Below are 26,475 nucleotides of genomic sequence, written 5' to 3'. Positions count from 1 at the left end.
ATGTAACCATTGATGATCTTTTGCGTGGCACTAGACACTCAATCCATTCTGCGTGCAGTATTAAGTAAATGGATTAAGGATAGAGATGGCATCGTCTTCTCCACACATGAAGACTGCCTATTATTGCAGATACAGAACAATACTTTGCAATTTGTTTAGAGTTTTTTTTTACTGAGTCCGGCAATTTGTAGTCCTCTCACACACAGTTTATGAACATGCCCAAGGCTACCGTAAATTAAAACCACCAACTTTGTGTTGTAGCCACACACTTTCAGAGCATTCACTAATGGTTGATATTTCAGCATTTTCTCTGAATAGCACAGATCCATGTATGAGTCAAAACAACAGCCTACTTCCATAATCAGAATGTTTTTCAGTACTTCATTCACAACAACAATATCAGGAGTGTTTGGAAAATCTCTAATGACAGCACTCAGAACATGTGCATTACTGCTCAGTGATGGAAACCAGTTCATTCGTACAGTCTTGTTAGTGTATAGTGCACTGTGCACACTGACTCTGTCCACCTCTTTAGCTGTGATGTTCACAATGCGATCGTGACGTGTGATGTACATGCCTCTGAACGCGGGGCAGCCGTTCATTATGTGCGCTGTTGATTCCACCGTTCTATCGCTATGTAATAAGCAGAAGGGCTCGTGGTGTTTCGGGTACCACACGGACAGATTAAACTTTGTAGGAAGTGTTTGTAAACGAGCTCTAATGACAAACTTAAGAATAGTGTGGTCAATAGCGGGGTTGTGTAGCTATTGCACGCACACACACACACACACACACAATATACTGCTGAGGTCAGAATTATTAGCTCCCTTGCATATTTTTACCCTTAATTTCTGTTTAATGGAGAGAAGATTTTTTCAACAAATTACCAAACATACTAGTTTTAATTACTAATTTCTAATAGCCAATTTATTATATCTTTGTCATGATGACATTATATAATAATTTACAAGATATTTTTCAAGAGTATTCACTAGTATTCAGCTTAAAGGGACATTTAAAAGCTTAACTAGATTTTGAGATATTGAGCTTCAAAGATTTTGCATTCCATATAGCAAACAATATGTGTGTAACATTTGTCTTTTATAGATTAACATGACAGAGACCCTAAATGTACTCTACATGTAAATTATCAAAGTTCTCTTACATTTGCAAATTGGCGTAAAACAAACAGAGAACCGAATTTTAAAAAGTAATTTTCCGCTTGGAATTATCAGGTTCTATCTGGCAGATCATTTATTGAAGTATTACTTTTTAAGAAATACTATCAGTCTGCTCAATAATTTAATTAAAAAAATGTATTGGTCTTGTATCAATATGTTGATGCTTGAGAAAGTAAATGTTTGTTTTTTATAACATTTATTTAATGTTTTAGAATGAATATTTTTTCAAGTTCAAATTAAGCATAGAAGGCTGTGGTAAGCATTTTATCCAGTGCAGATGTTAATTTTATGCAATTAATATGTTAATGTTTATTGAATTATATGCTTTATATGACTTATTAAATTATATTTATTGAATTACATGGCCCATGGAATAAATTGTGTTTGCTCAAGGCTTAATATCAAATTTAAAGACTTTAAAAGAAAACAGACAATGAGCAAATGAGTTGAATTAACGCTGAAAAATGTTTTACTGACTATATATAGACAAATAAAATATTTCACATTTAATATGTTACTTTTTTTTTAATAACTGTTTCTTTTTTAACAATGTAAAATGTAACATTTCGTCTCAATGTCAAAAAAATGCTTCTAAATCATCACATTTACACATCACTTTCAGGTTTTTTCTCAACTTTTTGTGGTGCGGCATTATTTAGTTGACTCTGTGTTTATTTATGGTCTTTCCCACTGTCAACGGAGCAATCCAGTGGAATGATAAAGAAAGCTTACTGATTGGTTCTCGTGCGTGCATTTGAAATGCTGATTGGCTCACAGAAAGAACCTTAAAGAGCCAAGATAGAGTTTGACTTTGTAGATAGCTTTTTTTGTTATTAAAATAAAAAGTCTTAAAATATAAACAACTTGTACAAAAACCTCCCATAATGTAAATAAGTTGTTATTTAATAAGACTATGTGAATAACTCAATTTTGACAAAAATGTCAGAAAGAATCTTATTATTCTAAGCTGACGTTTTGTCTTCTGAGGCGCAAGTCTCATTTATTAAATAAAGAAAAGATTCATGCAGCCACTTCTCCTACCGCAGCAAATTCAGTTTTTACTGTTGATATTTGCCACCAGTTAATCAGAAAGTTACGATTTTATTTTCTTTGACTCGTTGGATGGAAACGCTGCTTTATTTGCAGATCTTTTATGTAATATTTCAGGTTTGTGCATATGTTTAATTAGCATTTTTGGATGGAAACATATCTAGTGTGTAACAATGTTTGTTCTGTAGACAATCAAAAGAAATATAGCATAAAGGGGCTAATACTTTTGACCTTACAATGTTTTAAAACCAAAAATTAAAACTGCCTTTATATTAGCCGAAATAAAACAAAAAATACTTTCTCCAAAAGACAAAATATTATAGGAAATACTGTGAAAAAATCCTTGCTCTCTTAAACATTATTTGGAAAAAAAGAAAAAATTTTAAAGGAGGGCTAATAATTTCGATTTAAACTGTATATAAAGTCAACTGCATATAAAGTCAGCCTACACATTCATGCGTATTGATCTCATAGCTAGTGTTTATGAAGGTTTCATGGTGTTGTACAACCTGTGCAATAACATGCAATTATACTGGATGTACCTTTTTTTCCCTTTGATTGGCGGCTTTGTCTTTTTTTGCGCATGAATGCATGAAACGGATTTAATCTCAGTGTCTGCTTGATTGCGTTGAGGTCCGGAGGCGTCTTTGTTCCTTAGCTGTGAGTGCCATTAATTGATTATTGAGTGTCAGCATATAGTGAGTGTGGGCCGGTGGAGGTGAAAGCTGCCATAATCGAAGCAGACATGGAAATCCATCTCTTGCACACCATCATTAGCTTGTACTGGATCGGATCTCTCCGGAAGATTCCTCAGGCAGCTCAGATGTTCAGCTGTCTTCCTATGATGATCTGTGATGTGATTTGCTCTGCGAGGGAGGGTTTAAATCAGTGGTTTGCAAAGGATGGGTCATAACCTGAAAAATGAGTCATGCTCAAAATGCGAATAATAAAATACAGCTGATCATGTAATCATGCATCGTTTGGATAGAAAAGCGAATAGGTTTATCAAAATCGCTGCAGTTGTTTTTTTGTTGTTGTTGTTGATGATGTCAAAGGTTGTACATCAAATCAAACTCTCCAGTACTTTACATTATCTGAACCATTTCATCCATTTAGTGGAGCACAAGTCATGATATTATGTGGAAACAGAAAATCATACTGAACTAAGCCTCTAAAATCTCCGTCATTTCAGCTATTTATAGAGCTCAAACACAATAGTTCGACTAGCATCTATTTAAGACCTATTGCAGTGTGATGTATTATTAGACATTTTTACATTCAATTTCTTTTCGGCTTAGCCCATTTATTATTCAGCCAACTTATCCAGCACATGTTTTACGCAGCGGATGCCCTTCCAGCCATAAGCAAACATTGGGAAACACCCATACACACTCATTCATGCACATACACTACGGCCAATTTAAGCCTAGTTCACACTACAGGATTTTAAACATCAGCAGATCGCTGTGCTGTTCACACTACATGACTTGACTTTGTGTCTTTTAATCTCTGTGGTGTTCACACAACGCAACACTCCGTGAACGATCCCCAAGAGGGGGGTCACACACTACATGATCTGACAACAACTCATTCCCCATCAGCTCATTCAAGCTACCAAACCACAGCCAATGAAAATTTGAGGGAGGAGTCGTCAGAAAAAGCTGAACACTATTGGCTGCTTGTGTGCTGATGACATCACTGACAGCATTTCAAGCTTTGGAGAAAGCATTTAAAAACATCGTCTAATCATCTGATTTATCAGCGCATTAATCACTCATCTGCAGGTTCCAGTGGATAGATACACAGAGTTTTTAATTTTTGTAATTTTATAACTCTTTAAAATAAAACTAACATATTTATAACACCCTGCCGTTTTCTAACTATCAGTGTATTTCTTTCTGACATTGTTATTTTTTTTTTATTACAAAACAGTAAAGTACTGAGCATTAAATTACCATTAAATTACCATATTAGTCAAAATGACTGCATGCATGTCTGATACTTTTCGCTGTGACTTTAAATGTGTGTGCATTTTCTTGCCTGACAACTTCCTGCTAACATAAACAAACTTTCTGATGGCAAAAACATCAATTTACTTCAGATATCTTTCAAAACAGCATATTCTGTGCTGTTAAATAGCTCCTGTTTGAAAGTGAAAATGAAAGCCAAGCCTTTAAGTGTTTTAGTTTCTTAACTACATATTTATAGGCTGTATTACCAAAAAATATTATATTTTTAGGGTAATGTGTCATTAAATATGATGCCAGACATTCAAAGCTTAATTTTAATATCTCAATAGAAGCTTTGAATGTAAATATGATGTAACAGTATGGCGTTTTATATGAGAACGGTCAGAATGAGCAGTGTGGTAATTCTAATAGTTACAGAATTCTAGTTCCACTGTTAATATATCCTCCTCTCATGTCTGTGTTAACGCAGAATAAAGCGAGTGCACTGATGCCCATTCTGACCAATCACAGATGTTTCTACTGAGCTCCTGAACACACAGCCATTCAGCTCATGCTGATCTGCTCTCTCATTGGCTGCAGCTCGTCACTACATCTGACCACACGTGGGGTTGAGTCGGCCGACTGCTCTGGAATATTTAGCATGCTGAATGTTGGATTTCCATCTGCGAGGTGTCGGCGACGCGTCAGCGAGCCTCCTTGAAGCGTTGTTCAGTAGTTCACACACAAAGAGCGGCGAGCGCCGAGCACCCGCAGATTTCTTCCCGATCACAGCCCGATCTGTCGGCGAGCTCGTTAACTTCCAAATCGGGCTCAAATCAGGCTTGAAATCCTCTAGTGTAAACTACGCATTAGTTGCTTAAATTCTCCTATAGTGCATGTGTTTGGACTGTGGGGGAAACCGGAGCAACCGGAGGAAACCCACGCTAACAAGGGGAGAACATGCAAACTCCACACATAAATGCTAACTAGCCCTGCCAGACTCGAAACAACAGCCTTCTTGCTGTAAAGCGATCGTGCTACCCACTGTGCCACCATGCCACCCATTTTTAGATGAATTTTTAGATTGCTTAACATAAAATAAATACATGATAATGCACTTTTATATACTTTATATAGGCTACTTTAATGTATGTCAGGATATATACAACATAAATGAGTACAACATCTTTGAAGATTATTATTTTTGTTAAAATAAAGGGCTTTCGGTGAACTGTATGCCAATGCAAAAATCTGCTTAAGGTCTGTTTTCTTTAAAAATCAGCGATCGCCACTATATCCAATATAAAGTGGGTCTCAGATTGCACAAAAAAAACACTGCATTAAATTACATTTTCCCCGCCATGTCTTTATAATATGAGCATTTGTTTTACTCCAATTTATTCAATAGAGCTTTTGCGCTAGCCTGCCGATTCTTAAAGGCGCATGCGAGTAAAAGGCCTTTTGTCTCATTGTACACTTGAGCAACTAAATGAATGGCAAAGTTTATTTAACTAATTGTATTTTAATGACATTACAATATCGATGCTGTAAAAGAAATCGTATAAAATGGCAAAAATTCACTTTAACAGATCACCGGAAGTTTATCAGTGTGGAAACACTAGCTCAGCATATACCCTTTTTATATTTTTCCCTTACTATGACGCACCATGTAGGATTTAAATCAAACATTGTGTATTAACACATTCATAAAACACATGCATATACATCTATACTATTGGATGTTCAGAACAATATACAGTTGAAGTCAGAATTATTAGCCCCCCTTAATTATAAACGTCCCTCTTTATTTTTTCCCCAATTTCTGTTTAACGGAGAGATTATTTCAACACATTTCTAAACACATAAGTTTTAATAACTCATGACATTTTTTATTTATTTTATATTTGCCATGATGACAGTAAATAAAATTTGACTAGATATTTTTCAAAATGCTTCTATACAGTTTATAGTGACATTTAAAGGCTTAACAAGGTTAATTGGGTTAACTAGGCAGGTTAGAATAATTAGGCAAGTTGCTGTATAAGAATGGTTTGTTCTGTAGACTATCGAAAAACTACACTATATAGCTTAACAGGGCTGAGAATTTTTACCCTAAAATGTTTTTAAAAAATTAAAAACTGCTTTTATTCTTGTCAAAATAAAACAAATAAGACTTTCTCCTGAAGGAAAAATATTATCAGACATACTGTGAACATTTTCTTGCTCTGTTAAACATCATTTGGAAAATATTTTAAAAAGAAAAAAAAATTAATGAGGGGCTAATAATTCTGACTTCAACTGTATATGAAACTTGCTATATTCATATAAATTCATCTATTATCACACGCACATAGAGTACATATAAACTCGCTACATGCAATCAGACCTGCACACACTCGCATATAAATACAAACTTAAACTATGCATATGCACCCATAAAATCTCGCAAATGCATATAAACTCGATGTGTGCATTAACATTCTTCTAACACTCGTGCAAATATACTAAATAAAATTCAAAAACATATTCTTATTAAATGTAAACTTATTTACAATATGGGATGTTTTTTGTATAAGTTGTTTACATTTTAATACTTTTTATTTAAAAATAAATGTTACACACATACTGTTTGCTACATGCAATGCAAAAACTTTGAAGCTCAATATCTCAAAATCAATCAAAATCCGGATAGAACCTTATAATTTCAAGGAAAACTGACCTGCACATATTGTGCAATAATGCTGATGGTGATGCATTTTCATCTTTCATCTTCTCAGGACTATGAGTTCCTCTATGCGAGTGGTGTCAGCTGTATCTTCGGCCCCGGGACAAGGATTCCAAAAGCAGCCGTGGAGGTTCTTGACAGCATTGAAAAAAGCCTGGAGAAGAACCGGCAGGCCATGTAACCACAGAACAATCAGATTTAACCGGCACACATTGACATCTCTAAATGCACTTAAATGGATAGTTCACACCAAACAATTCACTCACCATCAGGTGGTTCCAAACCTGTGAGTTTCTTCTGTTGAACACATAAGAAGATATTTTAAAGAAAGCTGATAACCATTGCCTTCCACTAGGAAAAAACAATACTATGGAAGTCAATGGTTACATGTTTCCAGCTTTCTTCAAAATATCTTTTTTTGTATTTAACAGAACAAAAGAAGGTTTGAAAAGAGTAAAGAGTGAGTCAATTATGACAGAATTTTTATTTTTGTGTGAACTATCCTTTTATGCTCATCACAAGACAGCATCCTCTATATATTAATGACCTAGAATGATTACAAAAGCATTTGATATTCCAATCTATGATGTGAAATAATCAAACCGTGTGAAAATGTGCAAAAGCAGTCGTTTGTTTTTGTTTCAGATGTGTATAGTTTGACGTAATGCATTAAAATCAAAGGTTACCAGTGTTTTTTCTACAGAATCATTTATTATTATACATGACAGTGCCAATTTCATTACATTTTATTATTAGAGTGAAGCCGTTTCATTTAACAGTAGAAAACAATGCAAGACAATATTTTAAAGAACGCTGAAAACCTGTAACCAGGGGTGTCATGTATTAACGCTGCGCATGCACTAAAATTTTGTGTACGCCAGATTTCACGCTCATGTTTGGATTTACTAACGATGAAATTAACGTGAGAATGTGCGTTAGTCCACGCCAGCTTCATGTCTGGCGTATGTGCATTTGTTGTGTGTGTTTGTTTTATTTCCATTGGCGACTCCTAGAGGCAATTGTGGTAAATTGCACACTGCAAAGTATCTTTGAGCCGTGCAATGGCAGCTGTATGAGATGAGATCATCCCCATGTCTAGCAGGTATATAAGGTTTCCATACCATGCAGTTGACTAGCCAAACATAAAAGCACAATTTGCAGCAATCGCCGGTTTTCCCAATCTAATCGGAGCGATCGACTGCACGCACATTGCTATAAAGATGCCATCTGAAGACGAATTTGCATACATGAATCAGAAACATTTCCATTTAATAAATGTGCCAATAATATGTGATGCTCAAATGCGCTTAACATAATACACACACTTATTAATGATTCCTACTTGTCTTCCTCGTGATGAAGAGTACGCTGGATTTGAACCGAGTTCATGATCAATCGTGTCAAAACATGTTGCCATGCGCTTAACGAGGTACACCACTCATGCTGCTAGACAATACAAAATTGTACACCTTTACATCGGACCATTTCTTTGTTAACTCACAGTGCGATGTTCAGACCCCACTGCGTTAACCGCGTCAGCTAAACTCTCCCACTCTATTTTTTTTTCTTTTGTTATTAATTCTGGAGGACAAACCTGCTAATAACACCGTTTTTCTCCGGTCTACCATCGAAAGGAGCACCTCCAGTTCACATTCTGTTCAAAGTTTCTCTTTTTGCTTGGTTTTGCCATTGCTTTTTCGTTTGTTTTTGCCAAAGTAGAGTCATTAGCATATTTATATAGGGAAGGAGGCAGGGAGGGGTTTTGGGCTCATGCTTATGCGCTCAGTTTCCGGTTAATTCGGATGTACAAAGAGAATATGCGTGCGATTCAACATGCGAAGTGACTGACGATAACGGCTTTTCGCGATTCTTTGTAAGCAGCAGCAGTTGTTGCTTTCGCTTTACCATTCTTTGAACAGATTATTATTTGGCCTAACATTAACAGTTAAAAACAGTTAAATGAATGAGGAGGCAAGTGGAAAAGACACAAAACCTAAATTAAAGAATTTTAGCATGCCGCAACCCATGCCAAAGTCAAATTTACGCATATAAAATATAAATTGTGACTAGTGAAAATGGCGAGTGGCTAGTAACGGTGGACAACTACTAGCCACAGTGGCTAGTGATCAAAAAAGTTAATGTCAAGCCCTGCCTGAAACCATTGACTTCCACAGTAGGAAAAATCAAATACTATGGAAGTCAATGGTTACAGGTTTCCAGCTTTCCAAAAAATATCTTCTTTTGTGTTCAGCAGAGGAAAATAAGGTTTGAAACAAATAATAAGTGAGTAAGTGATGACAGAGTTTTCAGTTTTGTGTGAACTAACCCTTAAAGCTCCTCACAAGACAGCATTCTCAATATATTAATGACCTTAAATAATTACAAAAGCGTTTAATAATCCAATGCATGATGTGAAATAATAAACCCGGGTGAAAGCAGTCAATTGTCTTGGTTTCAAATGTGTATAGTTTGAAATATTGCATTAAATCAATGGTTACCAGTGTTTCTCTTACAGCATCATTTGTTAATCCTACGTGACAATGCCAATTTCGTGACATTCAATCATCAGAGTGAAGCTGTTTCATTCAACAGTAGAAAACAATGCAAGATGTTATTTTAAAGAAAGCTGAAAACCTGTAACCATTGACTTAGTAGGAAAAACAAATACTATGGAAGTCAATGGTTAAACGTTTTCAGCTTTCTTCAAAATATCATTAGTGTTCAACAGAAGAAAAGAAGGTTTGAAACAAGTAAAGAGTGAATAAATAATGACAGAATTTTCATTTTTGCGTGAACTAACCCTTAAAGCTTCTCAGAAGACAGCATTCTCAATATAATAATGACCTAGAATGATTACAAAAACATTTGAGAATCCAATCTATGGTGTGAAATAATCAACCAATCTGAAAGCAGTCATTTGTTTTGGTTTTAAATGTGTATAGTTTGACATTATGCATTAAAATCAATGGCTCACCACCATTTTTCTTACAGCATCATTCGTTATTCTTACATGACACTGCCAATTTCGAGTCATTTCATCATCTGATTGAAACCGTTTCATTCAACAGTTGAAACAACACAAGCGCATTAATGTAATAACTTTGATGTGATAATGTACGTTTCTGCCTGTGCTCGATGTGGCCTTTTTATTACTCGTCCTGTATGATCTTTAACAGAGCACCATCTGTTTCAGCTTTCGGAGAATGTTATGTGATTTTATGTCTACTCTGGCACAAGTCCAAACAAAACTGTAAACCCCCAGAAAAAGGGAGCATCCACATCTTCCTTCGCTCTTTTTTACTCAGATTTGATTGTGTTATAGTTTTGTATTGGATCCTGTAGCAACCCTATTAAAAAAAACAAAACTATAGTCATGATGATATGATGTTAATTTAAAAGGCAAATTGCTTTCTTGCTGATTTTGTTTTCTGAAAGGAAGTTCACACTCCCTAAACGGGAGGAAAACTCAGCGGTCACTTCACATGATCCTCATAATAATGACCTCCTGCCAGCATGTTTGGACCCCACGTAGGGCTTGTCTGCTCCGACTGCATTCTCTCTTCCCCCCCAAAAATCATGCTTCTGACTTGATTTGTTTAGCTTTGTTGACAAAAAGCAAACCGAGTATGACAGGAAATGTGATTCAGTCTGACGTTGTGTGCTCTGTCAGAAGAGTCGCCCCTGCTGTGGGGCTGTTTATAGTGTTGACGGATTTATGCAGTAGTTTTTTCATAAAGTGATGGTAATACAGTACATTCTCAACCCCTTATAATACATTGTGATATTTCCCAAATGATGTTTAACAGAGCAAGGAAATTTTCACAGTATGTCTGATAATATTTTTTCTTCTGGAGAAAGTCTTATTTGTTTTATTTTGTCTAGAATAAAAACAGTTTAAATTTTTTTAAACACCATATTTAGGTCAAAACTATTAGGCCCTTTAGGCTAATTTTTTTTCAGTAGTCTACAGAGCAAACCATCGTTATACAATAACTTGCCTAATTACCCTAACCTGTCTAGTTAACCTAATTGACCTAGTTAAGCCTTTAAATGTCACTTTAAGCCACAGGTGTCAAACTCAGTTCCAAAAGGGCCGCAGCTCTGCACAGTTTAGTTCCAACCCTAATTAAACACACCTGATCAAACTAATTGAGTCCTTCAGGCTTGTTTGAAACCTACAGGTAAGTGTGTTGGAGCAGGGTTGGAACTAAACTGTGCAGGGCTGCGGCCCTCCAGGAATTGAGTTTGACACCCCTGCTTTAAGCTGTGCAGAAGTGTCTTGAAAAATATGTAGTCAAAATATTATTTACTGTCATCATGGCAAAGATCAAATAAATCAGTGATTAGAAATGAGTTATTAAAACAATTATGTTTAAAAATGTGTTGAAAAAAATCTACTTTTAATTAAACAGAAATTAGATGGAAAAATTAACAGGAAGGCTAATAATTCTGACTATATATAGTTGTGTTACACTCAAAAAATAATTTTGCTGTTTGTTCAAACCAGCTAGGCCTGTCACCATAATCAATAAATCGACTTATCATGCAATACATGGACATGGCTTCAATAATTTTCTGCTGATGCAATATATATCGTCCATCATGATTACATAAATATAAAATGTCTTCAAAAGTTTAGCTGTTTGCGCAGCTTCTGTTATCTCATCTAATCTTCATTGGAGGCATCAGCGAACAATGCCTACTAATAGGTGGAGAAAAGGTGAGTTTTCTCATTTTCCTCAAAAGTACTGACAGGTTTAGAAGGTGTCAATGAGCTCAGTTCATCTGCGGTCCACTTCCAGAAAAGGAATAATATTAAAGCCATTTAACAAGCACATTTACTTGTCATTTTTGTCCCTTGTATGTGTTTGACTATTTATATGCTGTTGTATAAGCATTATATAAACAGAGACATACATTTGTCTTAAAATGACAATAATAACAGTTATCCCAATCATTTCTATGACAATATATGGCACAACAAAATGACTTATCGTGACAAGCCTACAACCAGCCTGGTTTTAGAGGGGTTTGGGCCATTTCCAGGCTGGTTTCCAGCCATTTTCAGTCTGATCTTAGCTAGTCAAGCTGAAAAACGACCAGCTAAAACCAGCTTGACCACCCTGGTTTAAGCTGGACATGGCTGTTTTTTAGCTGGGCTCCCAGCCTGGCTAGGCTGGTCAAGCTGGTTCTAGCTTGTCATCACCCAGCCTGACCAGCTAAGACCAGGCTGGAAATAGCTGGAAACCAGCCTGGAATGGCCAAAACCTCTCTAAAACCAGGCTGGTCAACCAGCTAAAACCAGCAGGAATGAGTTTAAAAGACCCAATTTTTGGGAGGACAGCTTAATTGTTTTATGTTCAATCCACTTCAATTCATAAAAGAATATGTAGTTATCTTAATCGATTTGTATTGGGACAGCATGGAGGCATTGTGTGTAACAGACTTTTTTACATTGTCTGTGTGAACATGCTATTTTTTTTCCTTAAAGATTTTAGAATAAGATTCAGCCGTTATTGTGCTTTAATTTATTTGTAAATGTGATTTCCTTAGTGACGCCATTGATTAAATAATCTTTAACCATAATACAATTTGGTATAGTTTTATTGGTGGTACTATAAAGTAATCTGACCAACTTTGCAGTCTTTAGATATGTCTCTATAGCGTTACCACCAATTATTATTAATCTTTCTTTTTTTGGTCATAACTTGTCCTTGGAAAACCGGTTATAAAGGAATAGTTCACCCAAAAATGAACATTCTGTCATAATTTATTTACTCTCTGCACTAAAAAAAGAAAAGAATAATAAAAAAATCTAATAAGTTTAGAACAAGTAAAGGGTAAGTAAATAATGGCATAATAAAATGTTTTCTTCCAAAGTAATATTTAACAGAACAAAAAAACATTGGAACAAGTACACTGTAAAAACAAACAATTAAACTTTGGCTTAACTTAAAATTTTAAGGCAACAAACGTCAGGACATTTTTGAGTTTACTCAACTTAAAAAAAAGAGTCAAGTGTAGTAATTGTTTTTTTTTTTTTTTTTTTTTAGTGTACTTGTTCCAAGGGTAAGTTTTTCTGTTCTGTTAAATATTACTTTGGAAGAAAACATTTTATTATGCCATTATTTAATTACCCTTTACTTGTTCTAAACTTGTTTGATTTTTTTTGTTGGAAGATACTTTGAAGAATGTTGGAATCCAGTAACCATTGGTTTCTATAGTAGCAAAACCAAATGCTATGGAAGTCAATGGTTACAGGTTTCCAACATTCTTCAAAATATCTTCCTTTGTGTTCAGCATAAAAAAATCTCTTAACAGGCTTTGAACAAGCAAACGGTAAGTAATTGATAGCATAATTACATTTTTTAGATGGAACTATCCATTTAATACACCTTAAGATACAGATATCCGTTATTAAAAAGAGTTTTTTCAAAAATACATGGCATACAGTTTTGTTTTGTTCTTACTTTTTAACCCACAATTTAAAGTGCCTGGCTTAAAAATATGAGCTAAGTATTAAGAACAAACCATAACTGAATGCCATGTATTAATAAAAAAAAAGTATTATTTTAAATTTGATTGTTCGTTTAGTTTTAGCTAAAAATCTAATACATATATTTTTGAATTTGTCATCTGATTGATTGAATTCCTTGAGATTTGTCTCTCGCATTCTTTAACTTTACACCTGGAAAGAAGAAGCCATAATGTCAGCAAGAATCTTTAGAAGTTAGAAGAATAGCATTGTATATTCACATGGGATGATTAGCGCTTATCTTGATCAATGAAATGCTATAGCTTTTTAAAAGTATGGGTAGTTTACAGCAAGATGTGCAACACCTGAAACTATGGATACTGGAAGCCTGTGCTGGCGTTTCTCTTGCGGTGTTGCTATCAGTGTGTGAAGAATGGGAGAAGAGGGTCGCATTGACAATCCAACACAATGGGCAGCACATCGAACACATTTTATAAGTGGTCAGAAACTTGTAAATAACTCATGAAAGAATCAAGTTACGTTGAAACCAATTAATTAATCAACTCCCAATAAGTTTGATGTGTCAAATGACCGTCTTCCTATTGAAAAAAACTAAAGTTGGATCCAAGATGGCCGACTTCAAAATGGCCACCATGATCACCACTCATCTTGAAAAGTTTGCCCCCTCACATATATTAATGTGCTGCAAACAGGACGTTAATATCACCAACCATTCCGATTTTATTAAGGTGTATCCAAGTAAATGGCCCACCCTGTATTTTTAAAAGTACAGTGTGTAATGTTGGCCACCTGAGGGCGCATATTCACAACAAAGGTCTAGTTTGATGATGCAGTGGCTGAGTGTGCAATCATGGGAGTTGTGGTCTCCATTACATCCTTTGGGATTCCTATAGAAGTCATGTTCATGGATGAGCTAAACTATTTAATTATGAAAAAGACTAAAGCTGTAAGCCGTCAAAACAAAACGAGCAATGCGCCATTAAATCAGCAGAGCTTTTATTATGTCATCTCAGTCAGTGAGATGTCAGCACATGGAGAAGTAGCACTGTTTTAACTTACTAACTACAGATTAAGTTTCTGTTATAATATTGTTCTGCGCCAACATATGAACATATAAAAACATATGAAAGTGTCTTTTCCTGTTTTCTTTAAAGCCAAACCAGAAATCAAGGGTCATTATCCCAGAACATTTGGAATAATGTAAATACATATGTCAGAATATATAACACTGTTTTAGTGGTTATTGAATATTTTAAGGAAAAAAGTCATGCATATTGGGCCTTAAACACCTCTAAACATGGCATTGAAATAAATTAATTGTGATAGGTTGATATACACATCAATCCGATGGCCTCTGCGCAGTCCTTGGTCAATTGAAACCAGCAAAAGCAACCAGACAATCTGACGTTAGTCTAACCAAGACAGAGGATCACATGGATTAATATTGTCAACCCAAAAGTAGATTAGATCCTGTGATACTTTAATCTTCTGAAACCAAACTGCATGCCAAATTAAGAACAGAGCAACCTCCATGCTCTTAGAATGTATTTTTGATCATTCTCAACTTTATAAATGTGTATAATGTAGGAGAATGTTGTATAAATGTATAAATTCCTTGTAATGCAGCCTAGAGGATCTTTAGAAAGTGTTATTGAAGCTTTGAGAAAATGCTAAGGTTTTAGCCCACTGGAGATGGCATAGATATCAAAGCAAGGGTAAAATGTGTTATAGGAAGAAGTGTATGGAAAACCTTCTGATCTTGAAACTAGAGAGGCTCAGAGGAATGCTCTGAGATGAACACTTCCAGATTTGTGTCTTCTATCTTGTCAGGATGGCTTCTCAAGACAGTTCGAGTGAACTGTTTGTACAGTGCTCAGCATACATGAGTACACCCCTCACAAATCTCGCTTTTTAATTCTTATTTTTAATAGGAAGCTATACAATATTATATTTGTGCATATGCATTAGATTAGTCAGTATTGAAGCCAAATCTGGAGCATTTCTAACAAAATAACTTACGATAACTGTCCAAAAACTAGTACAGCCAAATTTATAACTTATAAAAATAAAAGAAATCAAGAGAAGCAAAAAAATTTATTTTAAATTTAATTGTATTATCTTTCAATTTCTAAATACGATTGGTGACTAAAATAGTATTTTAATAAATATATCTGTTTAATAAAACTATTTTGTTTAAATGCACTAAAATACATTGCCTAAATTCCCTGAGAAATTGATAAAAATGGGCTGTACTCAATTATGCTAAGGACTGTTTAATCGACTTTTAAAATGATGCAGCCTTGAAAGTGCAGTGGAAACGTTTGCAACATTTTGCAAAACTCACTCAAAGTAAAAGAGAGTCAGTTTTATTGCTTGGAAAGAAAGTGTTTTAAATGCGTTGGGTATTAATTTTGTTTCGCCTATACTGTATACATTTAATGACTCTCTAAGGGTAGTCATTGAATAACCATCAACAACAACCAACTAAGTGTTGCAAAAACTGACTTTATATGAAGAGTTCAGTTGGAAAAACTTCTAAGTGGCAACTGAAATTTCTATCAAAAATGAGCGTTGTTTTCTCAGACTCTTATGTTTGTGTTGTTATTTCATTGTAAAGACCTGTAAAAGAATGTATTTGCCATAAACTTAAAATTACTGAACCTACACACAGGAGCATGATAAAAATGGTCATTTTTGAAGGATGTTTCAAACGGGTTTTAGAGGTTTTTGCATCTGAATATATATGTATATGTAGCAGATTTTGTAAAATAAATTATAAAATGTTTATAATATATTTTAAATATGTAAATGATGCATTATTTAATTAAATATGAGTCAGTTTTTAGTATTAATATTAGTCAAATGTTTTTACAGTAGAGAATAAATATTTCATTGTAGCTACTTCCCCAGCCAAAATGGTTAATCGACTGATTTTTTATTATTATGCAAATTAGCTTGTATTTAAAGGTAGCATTTTCATTCATACCTTTATCAATCAGGGGAACCGCCAACTTATCCAGTATGTTTAATAGATTGCTATGTTTAAATGTGAGCTGACTTGTCTACATTTCTGGCACAAAAAAATGTGACCCTTTGATGAAGTCATTGATAATTGTTGATTTTCTTTTTAACATGTAGAGCACTTCATAATTCAGAAAATATTGTGAACAGCCAGGGGACGAAAAGAAATACAATAAATTAGATTTATAAATGTTGTATACAACCAGGCAAATTATGTACTGCATGAACATCATTTGTTAAAAAAGCCCTTCAGAATATTCAATGTATAGACACAAAATAAAAGTTTGGTGTAGGTCTGCTGAAGTAAACAACATTTTTTTAATGTTGCTTTAACTTATTTTAATAAGTTAATCAGGTTTCAACTACATTTTTAAGTTATACAAAGTCAGCAATATCTTTTACAGTGTGGTGATTACTTCTAAAAAATAAAAAAGGGATATAGTTTACCTAAAAATTACAATTAACGTACTATTGACTCACCCTCAAGTTGTTGTAAACCTTTATGAATTCCTTTCTTATGCTGAACACTAAAAAAGAAAGCTGAAGACCTGTAACCATTGACATCCACAGTAGGAGAAAAAACAAACAAATAAGTCAATGCTTATAGTTTTGCAGCTTTCTTTAAAATATCTTATTTGGTGTTCAACAGAATTTGGAACAAGTGTGAGAGTAAATATTGATAGAATAGACATTTTTGGGTGAACTATCCCCTTAAGAAAAGTCTGTTTTAGATGTTCTCCTTCCATTAGTCTGGAAAAAAAGCAGTTTATGAAAAGCCAAAAATCCCCAAATCTAGTTTAAACCCCAAAAGGTGCTTAAAAAAACAGTGTAGTTGCCTGTAGTGTCTCACTTTAAACTCTTCTTTAATGTATAAATGCTGTATTCATCTTGAATAGCCTGAGGCTGAGCAAATGAACTTTAAACTCGAAGGGTTAAGTCAGCCCAGTTTTAAAATTCCTCTTCAAGAAGATCTCTTTTCTCAGAATGGAAGCTTTGAAAAGCTTTCAGAAGGGATGCTGAGTGCTGTCCATTACTCGCCCCCTCTGCGGACCTGTTATCTGTGGAGCAGAGCTGGCTTAAGGTGAGCTCGCCTGACTGAGGGTCATCCTCTGATTGTCATGCTAATATATAAGCTATAGAGAATCAATATGAAGCAAGGTAATTATGAGATATGAGTTTGACACTGTTCTTGTTTATACTTCTCACTTTTAGCCTTTTTTAAGCTGTAAATTTTATATAATTCTGATATTCCTTGTAACAGCATGTCCTACAGTACCTACACACTATACGCGACAAGATTATTATTATTATTTTTAAAAAAAAAACGTAAAGAAATACAATGCTAGTCAAGTACAACAATGCAAAGAAAATTTCCAAGGCTAGGGGGAGATAAAGCCAATATCACAGGAATACATTAAATGATATACAGGTTTGTACAATTCACATAGCTTTATGACTTTTTGAGAGTAATACAGAGTCAATATAATGCTTCACTTTAATTTTAAATGTAATAAAACCTGGACTTTTACGTGAAATTTACACTTATAAATATGAAATTAATTAAGAATGCATATGGGTCTTTTTGTCTCTTGAGTTTTCAAAAATTCCTAAAAGATCATCTTTCCAATGTAAAGTAATATTTTAAAAAATATTGGCAGAAATAAAGTCTAATATTTCATCAAAAAGGGACACAGGTAATACCAAAATAAATGAACAACGCTCTCTGGCCTTTGAGTGCAAATGCTACACCTTACATCTATATCTTTTTAAAATGTATTTAAATAACCTTTGGCAGAATATATTCTGAGAAGGAGTTTAAACAAAATATCTTTAACCTTGTGTGTTAAGAGATGGCAATTAAGCCGAAGCCAAACTTTTTTCCATCACTCATAAATTATAAACTGATTTCAATATGCTATTGCATTTGGTTTTAATGCAACATCCATCTGGAAAAGGACATTTATTGATCTGTTATTATTCGTACAACTCAGCATATTTTACCTACTGAAGAGTCACTAAGTGAAAATTGTTGATACTGTTGACTGAGTGAAAAAGCTGATAATTTAATATGTTTAGTTGCTTATAAAACATACACAGATTATTTTAGGAGTGATCGCACCAAAAATTGCAACAAAATTCTGGCAGCTAGCAATTTTGCTGGATGACAACATTCAAATACAGCCATTTATTTACATAGCAGTCACTGCACTCCCAACGAAATGGTGCGAGTTATAATCCAATTGATACATATTAAATCAATTTAACATCATTACGTATGTGCAGTAGGCTGAGTACTTTATTCCTGACTTTAATTTTCAAACCCTTTGCTAGCCTACTTTTATTTTAAAGATCTGAGGTACAGTAAACTATCCGCTGCTGCATTCAGCATGGCAATAAATATCGTGTAAAATAGTGTTCAAACTTACATTGCTATAATTGAACACTGAATAAAGCACACAATCTAACTAAAGAACCTGAGGTGATAATTGACTGTAGTTTATGACGCTGTTTTGCCGCGACGTCGCGGAAATAGAAACGGTAGCGTCCAAATGGCACTATCCACTTATCCAAGTTTTGTCGCTATCGCAAATGTTTAAGGACAAAACTAGTTTTAACATGAAAAAGACTCATTTTATCACGTTTTGTGTCGCGTGTAGTTAGGGCACGGTGTCATACACGAGTGTACATGTTTAGTTGCTTAATTATTAAATCTGTTTCTCTTTTTGCCCATGTTTGAAAGACTTTCTCAACACCTGGATGATACAACTGCTGACCATGAAGAGGTAACATATCCTTCTAAACTTTCATATATTGAATTTTTTCTTTAATTGTCAGTCTGTGTGGAGTGCACTTTATGAATTGTTTCATGATTTCTTGTCTCTTGCATTTTATAATCATTTTAAATCTTTTTGGAATTTCGAAATGTTTAAACATGCACCATTTTTGCAATATTTATAATGTAGAAGTTATGCATTATACATGTGCCATACAATGATGAAATAATTAAAATTGATATAGGTTATAACCTAAAAACAATATTTAGGCCTAATAATTGAGACAAACTTCTAATCATATAAAATATTTAGACAAATCATGTTTATTAATATATATTTAACATTATAAATAAATATCACTTATATCCGAACAATTTCATATACAATATACGAGTCATATAATTTTAAATATGCAGTTGAAGTCAGAATTTTAGCCCCGCTGTGTTTTTTTCCCTTAATTTCTGTTGAATGGAAAGGTTTTTTTCAACACATTTCTAAACAAAATAGTTTCAATAACTCATTTCAAATAACTGATTTATTTTATCTTTGACAGTAAATAATATTTTACTAGATATCTTTCTTTTAGCCAAAATAAAACAAATCAGACCTTCTGCAGAGGAAAAAAATCTTAGGCTATAGGAAATGCTCAGAAAAATTCCTTGCACTGTTACACATCACTTGGGAAATATTTGAAAAAGAAATAAAATTTCACAGGAGGCCTAATGATTTTGACACATATTTTGTTGTATTACTAAATGTGTAGTATGAGATGTATTATGTCTATGAAAAGCAAAATGCTTTTATTTCGTAATTAGTTGGTAGAAATGTGAAAGTCAAGCATAATGAACACAGCATATGCACTCACTGGCCACTTTATTAGGTGCAACTATCTAGTACCGGGTTTTGCCTTCAGAACTGCCTTAATCCTTTGTGTCATAGATTCAACAAATTACTGTAAATATTCCTTAAGAGATTTTGGCCCGTATTGACATGACAGCATCACGCAGTTGCTGCAGATTTGTCGGCTGCACATTCCTGATGTGAATCTCATGTTCCACCACATCCCAAAGGTGCTCTACTGGATTGAGTTCTTGTGACTTTGGAGGCCATTTGAGTACAGTGAACTCATAGTCATGTTCAAGAAACCAGTCTGAGATGGTTGGCGCTTTGACATGGTGCTTTATCTTGCTCAAAGTAGCCATTAGAAGATGGGAAAGACATGGTCAGCAGCAATCCTCTAACAATAATAGTAGCCTCAGTTTCCTGTTCTTAACAGACAGGAGTGGCACCCGGTGTAGTCCTTTGCTGCTGTAGCCCATCCACCTCAAGGTTGGATGTGTTGTGCATTCAGAGATGCTCTTCTGCAAATCTCAGATGTAACGAGCGGTTGTTTGAGTTACTGTTGCCTTTCTATCTGCTGGAACCAGTCTAACCATTCTCCTCTGACCTCTGGCATCAACAAGGCATTTGTGCCCACAGAACTGCCGCTCACTGGATATTTTATATTTTTTGGATCATTCTCTGTAAACCCGAGAGATGGTTGTGCCCTAGTAGATCAACAGTTTCTGAAATAGTCAGACCAGCCTGTCTTGCACCAACAACCATGCCACGTTCAAAGTCCCTTAAATCACCTTTCTTCCCCATTCTGATGCTTGGTTTGAACTGCAGCAGATCGTCTTGACCATGTCTACATGCCTAAATGCATCGAGTTGCTGCCATGTGATTGGCTGATTAGAAATTTGCTTTAACAAGCAGTTAAACACCTAATAAAGTGGCCGGTGAGGGTATTTTAAGCAGTGGGGCCGTTCAGAAGAAATGTGCTGTGATGTGTGTTGGAGCCCACTGGCTAATATTAAAGAGACTGTAATCAAAACATCATGCGACGTGAGGAGCGTGAGAATTAGTGGTGTGAAACTCTCCCGTGGCATTGCACGGACAGATCCAGGTCACAAAAAAATGAAAAATGCTATCTGGCGTTTTATAGCCATGCTTTTCCCTTATATTACCTGCTGTGACTGAAATTACTGAGGTTCAGAGACAAACACTGGACTCAACTCGATTCCTTTAGGCATGATTGAAGACTTGGCGTCATGCATTTATATATAGTTCTTATAGTCAAGTTTCTGTCACATCAGAGGAGTCCAGTTTTTGTTTATATACAGTTGAAGTCAAAATTATTCGCCCTCCTGTGATTTTTATTTGTATTTTTTCAAATATTTCCCATTTCCCTATTTTAAACATTTCTCAAACGATGTTTAACAGAGCAAGACATTTTTTCACAGTATTTCCTATAATATTTTTTCCTCTGGAGAAAGTCTTATTTTTTGTATTTTGGCTTGGATGAAAGAGGTTTATTTTTAAAAAATACTATTTTAAGGTCATTATTTTAACCACTCTTAAGCAATATTTTATTTCGATTGTCTACAGAATAAACCACTGTTATACAATGACTTGCCTAATTACCCTAACCTGCCTAATTAACCTTGGTAAGCCTTTAAATTGCACTTTAAGCTGAATACTAGTATCCTAAAAAATATCTAGTAAAATATTTGCTGTCATCATTGCAAAGAGAAAAGAAATCAGTTATAAGAAACAAGTTATTAAAACTATAATACACTGTAAATATGAAACAAAACCTACCAAAAACAAACTAAGAAAGGGAAAACATGTTAGATTGTGCACAGCTCTCGCCTTCACCTCCATTGACAATAGCTTTTGACATATGACTCTGTTTTCTCCGAGGCCGAACAAACAGTGAAGCTGGCATGTTTATCAAACAGCTCAATCTGAAACACTTAGGATTTCTGCACTACAAACAGCCTTTTCTCTCTATCTCTCTCTTCTTTATTGCCCAGTGTTTTGGTGGTTTATTAGCTACATGTGGGGAATAAGAATGACGCTTTATACAGCGACTGCTCCTTTGCATCTGGGGCTTGGATCCGTTTTCAAAATCTCACACTGTGATAAACACAAGACCTTTTGCTTGGAGATCAATGTATATTTTAGGGCTGCATAATATATCGTTTAAGCTTTGATATCTGCATTCGCAATAATCACATCACAAAGATTCATTCGTTCATTCATTTTCTTTTCGGCTTAGTCCGAGTTTTTTAATCTGGGGTTGCCACAGCGGAATGAACCACCAACTTATCCAGCATATGTTTTAAGCAGCAAGATGCCCTTCTTGTGTTACCCACTGCGCCATCATGCTGCCCATATCGCAAAGATAAGCTATTTTAAGTCTGGATTATATTCGAGCAGTAGATAAAGAATTGTGTTTATTCATTGTATTCATGCAGAATTTATATGATTTTTGCAACAACAACAACAACAAAAATTCTTACTTAGAGTTTTTATTTTTGATTTTAGTCCAAATAAATACAATTATTTAACTTAGCCCACTAGAGAATAATTTTGCTTGTTTTAAGGAAAAGCTTTTAATTTTTTAATAATCATTATATATTTTATTTGAATAAAAAAAACACAATTTTTGCTTGATCTAAGAATTTATTTGAGATATTTGGACTAGAAATGAGACAAAGCAATGTAAGAAAAGCATTGCTGAATACTGTTAGACTCCTCAGCTATTCAAACTGTATTCATATCGCAATATTTATCGCAGGATAATAAATTATCGCAATATCAGATTTTTCCAATATCCAATATTTCCATCTTTTTCAAAGGCCATTGTTAATGTTTTATTCAAAAATGTTTAGTTTACTACAGCCTGTCACTTTGTTGAGTTTAAGTTATTTAAAATTCTCCTAAAAAACTAACAAAGGCTGCATTTTTTTTTATTTACTAAATAAAAATACTGTGAAAAATGCAATATTGTTAAATATTATTGTTTTTAACTTTTTCAATTAAAAATATGTGAATATTTAGTTTGTCATCATCAGTGTTGACTTAAGCCTGATTTATACTTCTGCGTCAAGTGACCGGCGTAACCCACGGCGCAGGCAACGCGCGTGGCTGTGCATTTATACTTCTGCGCACTGTCTCTGTCGGTCTGCATTAACACTTCCGAAACGCTAGTGGGCAGTGAGGTGTAAATGTTCCTCTGTGTCGAGTTTCTTCTCTGTTTTTTTGCTTTTCCTGAACACTTCCGGGATGTACAAGTGGCTCAAATTCGCTCATTTTGAGGCAGGAACCGGCGGACGTGCAACAACTTTAACTATGAGGTAAACACAAAACAAAACTTTCCATCCGGAGCTCCTTCACGGGACTCCACACTTGTAACAATCGCTCGCGCCATTCGCGCGGCTCTCGGTCCTGCCCAGACTCGTCAGCGCTACCAAGCCGACCAATCACAGAGCTTACGCTACGCGTCGGTGCGACGTGTAGTAACATTTTTTGAGAGGTGCACGTCAGTGACGGCGAGGGCCACGGCGAAGGGCTATGCGTCAGCGCCGTAGCATACGCCGACGTTTGACGCAGAAGTATAAATCAGCCTTTAACCCTGTATTTTTAGCACTGTTACTTTAATTACAGTATTTAACTGAAAATTACATAAAAAAACAATGTGATCATTATCTTTACATTCACCTATAATGAAATGAATGCATTAATGCTAAATAAAAACATTAATTCCTTAAAAAAACATTTAATTAATCAATGTATACAGGGTAATTCAAAAAGAATAACACAACATTTTCTGTACCTGAACACTGTTAGACTCCCCAGAAAACCGTCAAATAGAGCTAATCAAACTGTATTTATATCGCAATGTTTATGGCAGGATAATAAATTATCGCAATATCCGATTTTTCCAATATCAAACAGCCCTAGTACATTCCATCTTATGATTTTATTTTATTTTTGAGATCTCCTATAATAGATATGTTTCGTCCATTCGAATGTGATAAAATACTATTAGTTTACTCATAATATACAGTACATTGCATTTTTGTCTGTTAGAACAATTCTTACACACAAAACTATTAAACAGCATTAAAAAATGGCAACAGTTATTGTTGATGCGTCGATAGGATATGTCAAAAGGATGTATGCTTTTAAAAATTGAATATTTTGCAATTGTAATGTCTGTGTAAGATATGTAATGCACTAACTGACAAAAGTCGGGAGAGCAAAAAATAATAACTTGACTTTTAGTTAATCATTTGGAAAAGTGGCAGAAGGTAGATTTTTCAGATGAATTATCTGTTGAGCTGTATCATCACAAACACTGCAGAAGACCTATCAGAACCCGCATGGACCCAAGATTCTCACCGAAATCAGTCAAGTTTGGTGAAGGAAAAATCATGGTTAGGGGTTACAATTATTATTGGGGCATGCGAGAGTTCTGCAGAGTGGATGGCAACATCAACAGCCTGAAGTATCAAGACATTTGTGCTGCCCATTACATTACAAGCCAAAGGAGAAGGCAAATTCTTCAGCAGGATAGCGCTCCTTCTCATACTTCAGCCTCCACATCAAAGTTCCTGAAAGCAAAGAAGGTCAAGTTGCTCCTAACAAGTTAGTATTTGTTGTTCCTAACGCCCCATTCACACGAGGCTTCAGCATCAATGCTTGACTGAAGGCGTGTCTGAAGTAGGGGCTAACGCGATCGTCAAAGCAGCATCAGCCAATGAAATTCAGTCAGCAATACGCCACTGTCTAGCTGGTGTATTTGCATACAGCGATCTGATTGGCTGACACTTCCGTCGGCGCTTGAAAAGTTGAGCTAGTCCCAACTTCTGCAGCTAACAACGCCTCTGAAGCGGCGTCGACGGATCCACAATGCAGTTCGGCAACGCCTGACGTCACCCATTCAAAGTGAACGGGAAGCGTTGATGCCCCATGTGAATGGGGCGTAAAACTTGGATAGGCGACAAGATTTTTGTCAGGTAGTTTACAACATATATGTAATATAGTTACGTTTCCTCACAATATCAGGCTGAATAGGCTGATTTGATGATCAATCTCTAAAAACAATCAGATACTTAAATTTTAAAATTAGCTTTAAACCAATTTTTCCAGGATTCTTTATATTTATAAAAAGTTCCATGAGAAGGAATTTATTTTATATGGTTCTTTTGTCTGTTAACATTTTAAATGCCTTTTTTGTTACTTTTGGTAAATTTAAAGTTAGCATGAAACAGAAGTTAAGATTAAGCTTTTTTTCCTCTATCGTGACATAGATCTTTTGAAGTTACTGAAAAAGAAAATGTAGGGTGGTGAATGATTTTGACTTTTGGAAAACCAATTGGATCGTTGAAAGATGGGTGTTGCTGAGAAAATGGAGGAACATTTGAATGCCAATTTGCACTCAGTTGTGGAGGATTTTACTGTCCACCAAAATCAGAATCATATTTGTTCATATCATACACTTGTTTGAGACACACACTGATAGCCCCACCCCTAATGGCCTGACAGCACCGCCCTAAAGGCATTCCATGTGACCAGAAGTGAACAAAAGCCATTTAGAGGGGGCAGGGAAGATTATGGAGTTCGATTAAAGATTGTGAACACGAATAATGTTTTACAAAATAATGAAGTGCACGCAATGAAATGAAATACACTTAAAAATAAGAGTACTTTTTTAACTTTAATGCACACTTTCTGCATAAAAGCCTTAAATTCTGACATTTTTACTGCATAAAACACAATATTTTACCCATATAGTTTCTTTAAAAGCTTAAAACATTTGCTCTGTCTTTTTTGCTCTCAAAAATTGACTTTCCAAGTCAATTCTCTGTCTTCACCCATTACAATGGAGTTAATTCAGCAATTTAATCCGGCACGATTGCTTTTCAGTGCAAATGAACTGTTGTCATATCAGGGAAAACAAATACTGCCTGATGCTCAGTTTATTAGGACAGAATTTGATGTGTGTTTTTAGTGCAGTGAGTATATTTGCACACTGAGAGTTGATCTAAGAAGACAAACAGCTCTGCAGCCGGAGCGTTTCACTGGGTTTTAACGCCATAATCAATTATGCATTTTCTTCTCGATTCTGAAATAGAAACAGTCTGTGAAATGGCACATTTAAAAGAAAGTGCTGCTGTCATGTGTGTGACATAACGCATTTATTATTTATGTCCAGCTCTAGATGCTTACATTAACATCTTATGTTTTTCTGGCTCAAAATATTAAAAAACAGGTCCCTGCAACATCAAAAACCATCTTTTTCAAAGGCCACTGTTAATGTTTTATTCAAATATGTTTTATTACAGTATGTCACTTTGAGTTTTAAGTTATTTAAAATTATCTTAAAAGACTAACAAAGGCTGCATTTTTTTATTATTAATTATTTAATGAAAAATACTGTAAAAACAGC

The 26,475-nt window shown here is 34.9% G+C and overlaps 1 protein-coding gene and 1 long non-coding RNA gene across 6 annotated transcripts in view; both read left to right on the top strand.

Annotated features, from left to right (window-relative positions):
• The window catches only part of mmut (methylmalonyl CoA mutase), an 88,110-nt gene extending 80,514 nt beyond the window's left edge, over nucleotides 1-7,596 (top strand). For both annotated transcript variants that reach the window (XM_021468503.3, NM_001099226.1), the window contains 1 exon segment: nucleotides 6,958-7,596. In XM_021468503.3, the coding sequence (XP_021324178.1) occupies nucleotides 6,958-7,086 (129 nt within the window). In that variant the 3' untranslated portion in view covers nucleotides 7,087-7,596.
• Nucleotides 7,597-17,405: 9,809 nt separating this feature from the next.
• LOC141379446 (uncharacterized) overlaps nucleotides 17,406-26,475 on the top strand; it is a 78,344-nt gene continuing 69,274 nt past the window's right edge. For 3 of the 4 annotated variants that reach the window (XR_012396060.1, XR_012396059.1, XR_012396062.1), the window contains exon 1: nucleotides 18,948-19,205. This is a non-coding gene — a long non-coding RNA (uncharacterized lncRNA). Of the gene's footprint in view, nucleotides 17,504-18,947; nucleotides 19,206-26,475 lie in introns of those variants that run through there. The other variant, XR_012396065.1, reaches the window with a different exon arrangement.

This window comes from Danio rerio, chromosome 20 (assembly GCF_049306965.1).
Source record: "Danio rerio strain Tuebingen ecotype United States chromosome 20, GRCz12tu, whole genome shotgun sequence".
Classification (NCBI taxonomy): Eukaryota; Metazoa; Chordata; class Actinopteri; order Cypriniformes; family Danionidae; genus Danio; species Danio rerio.
Note: the sequence above shows the minus strand (reverse complement) of the source record. Positions and strands in the feature narration are given on the sequence as shown.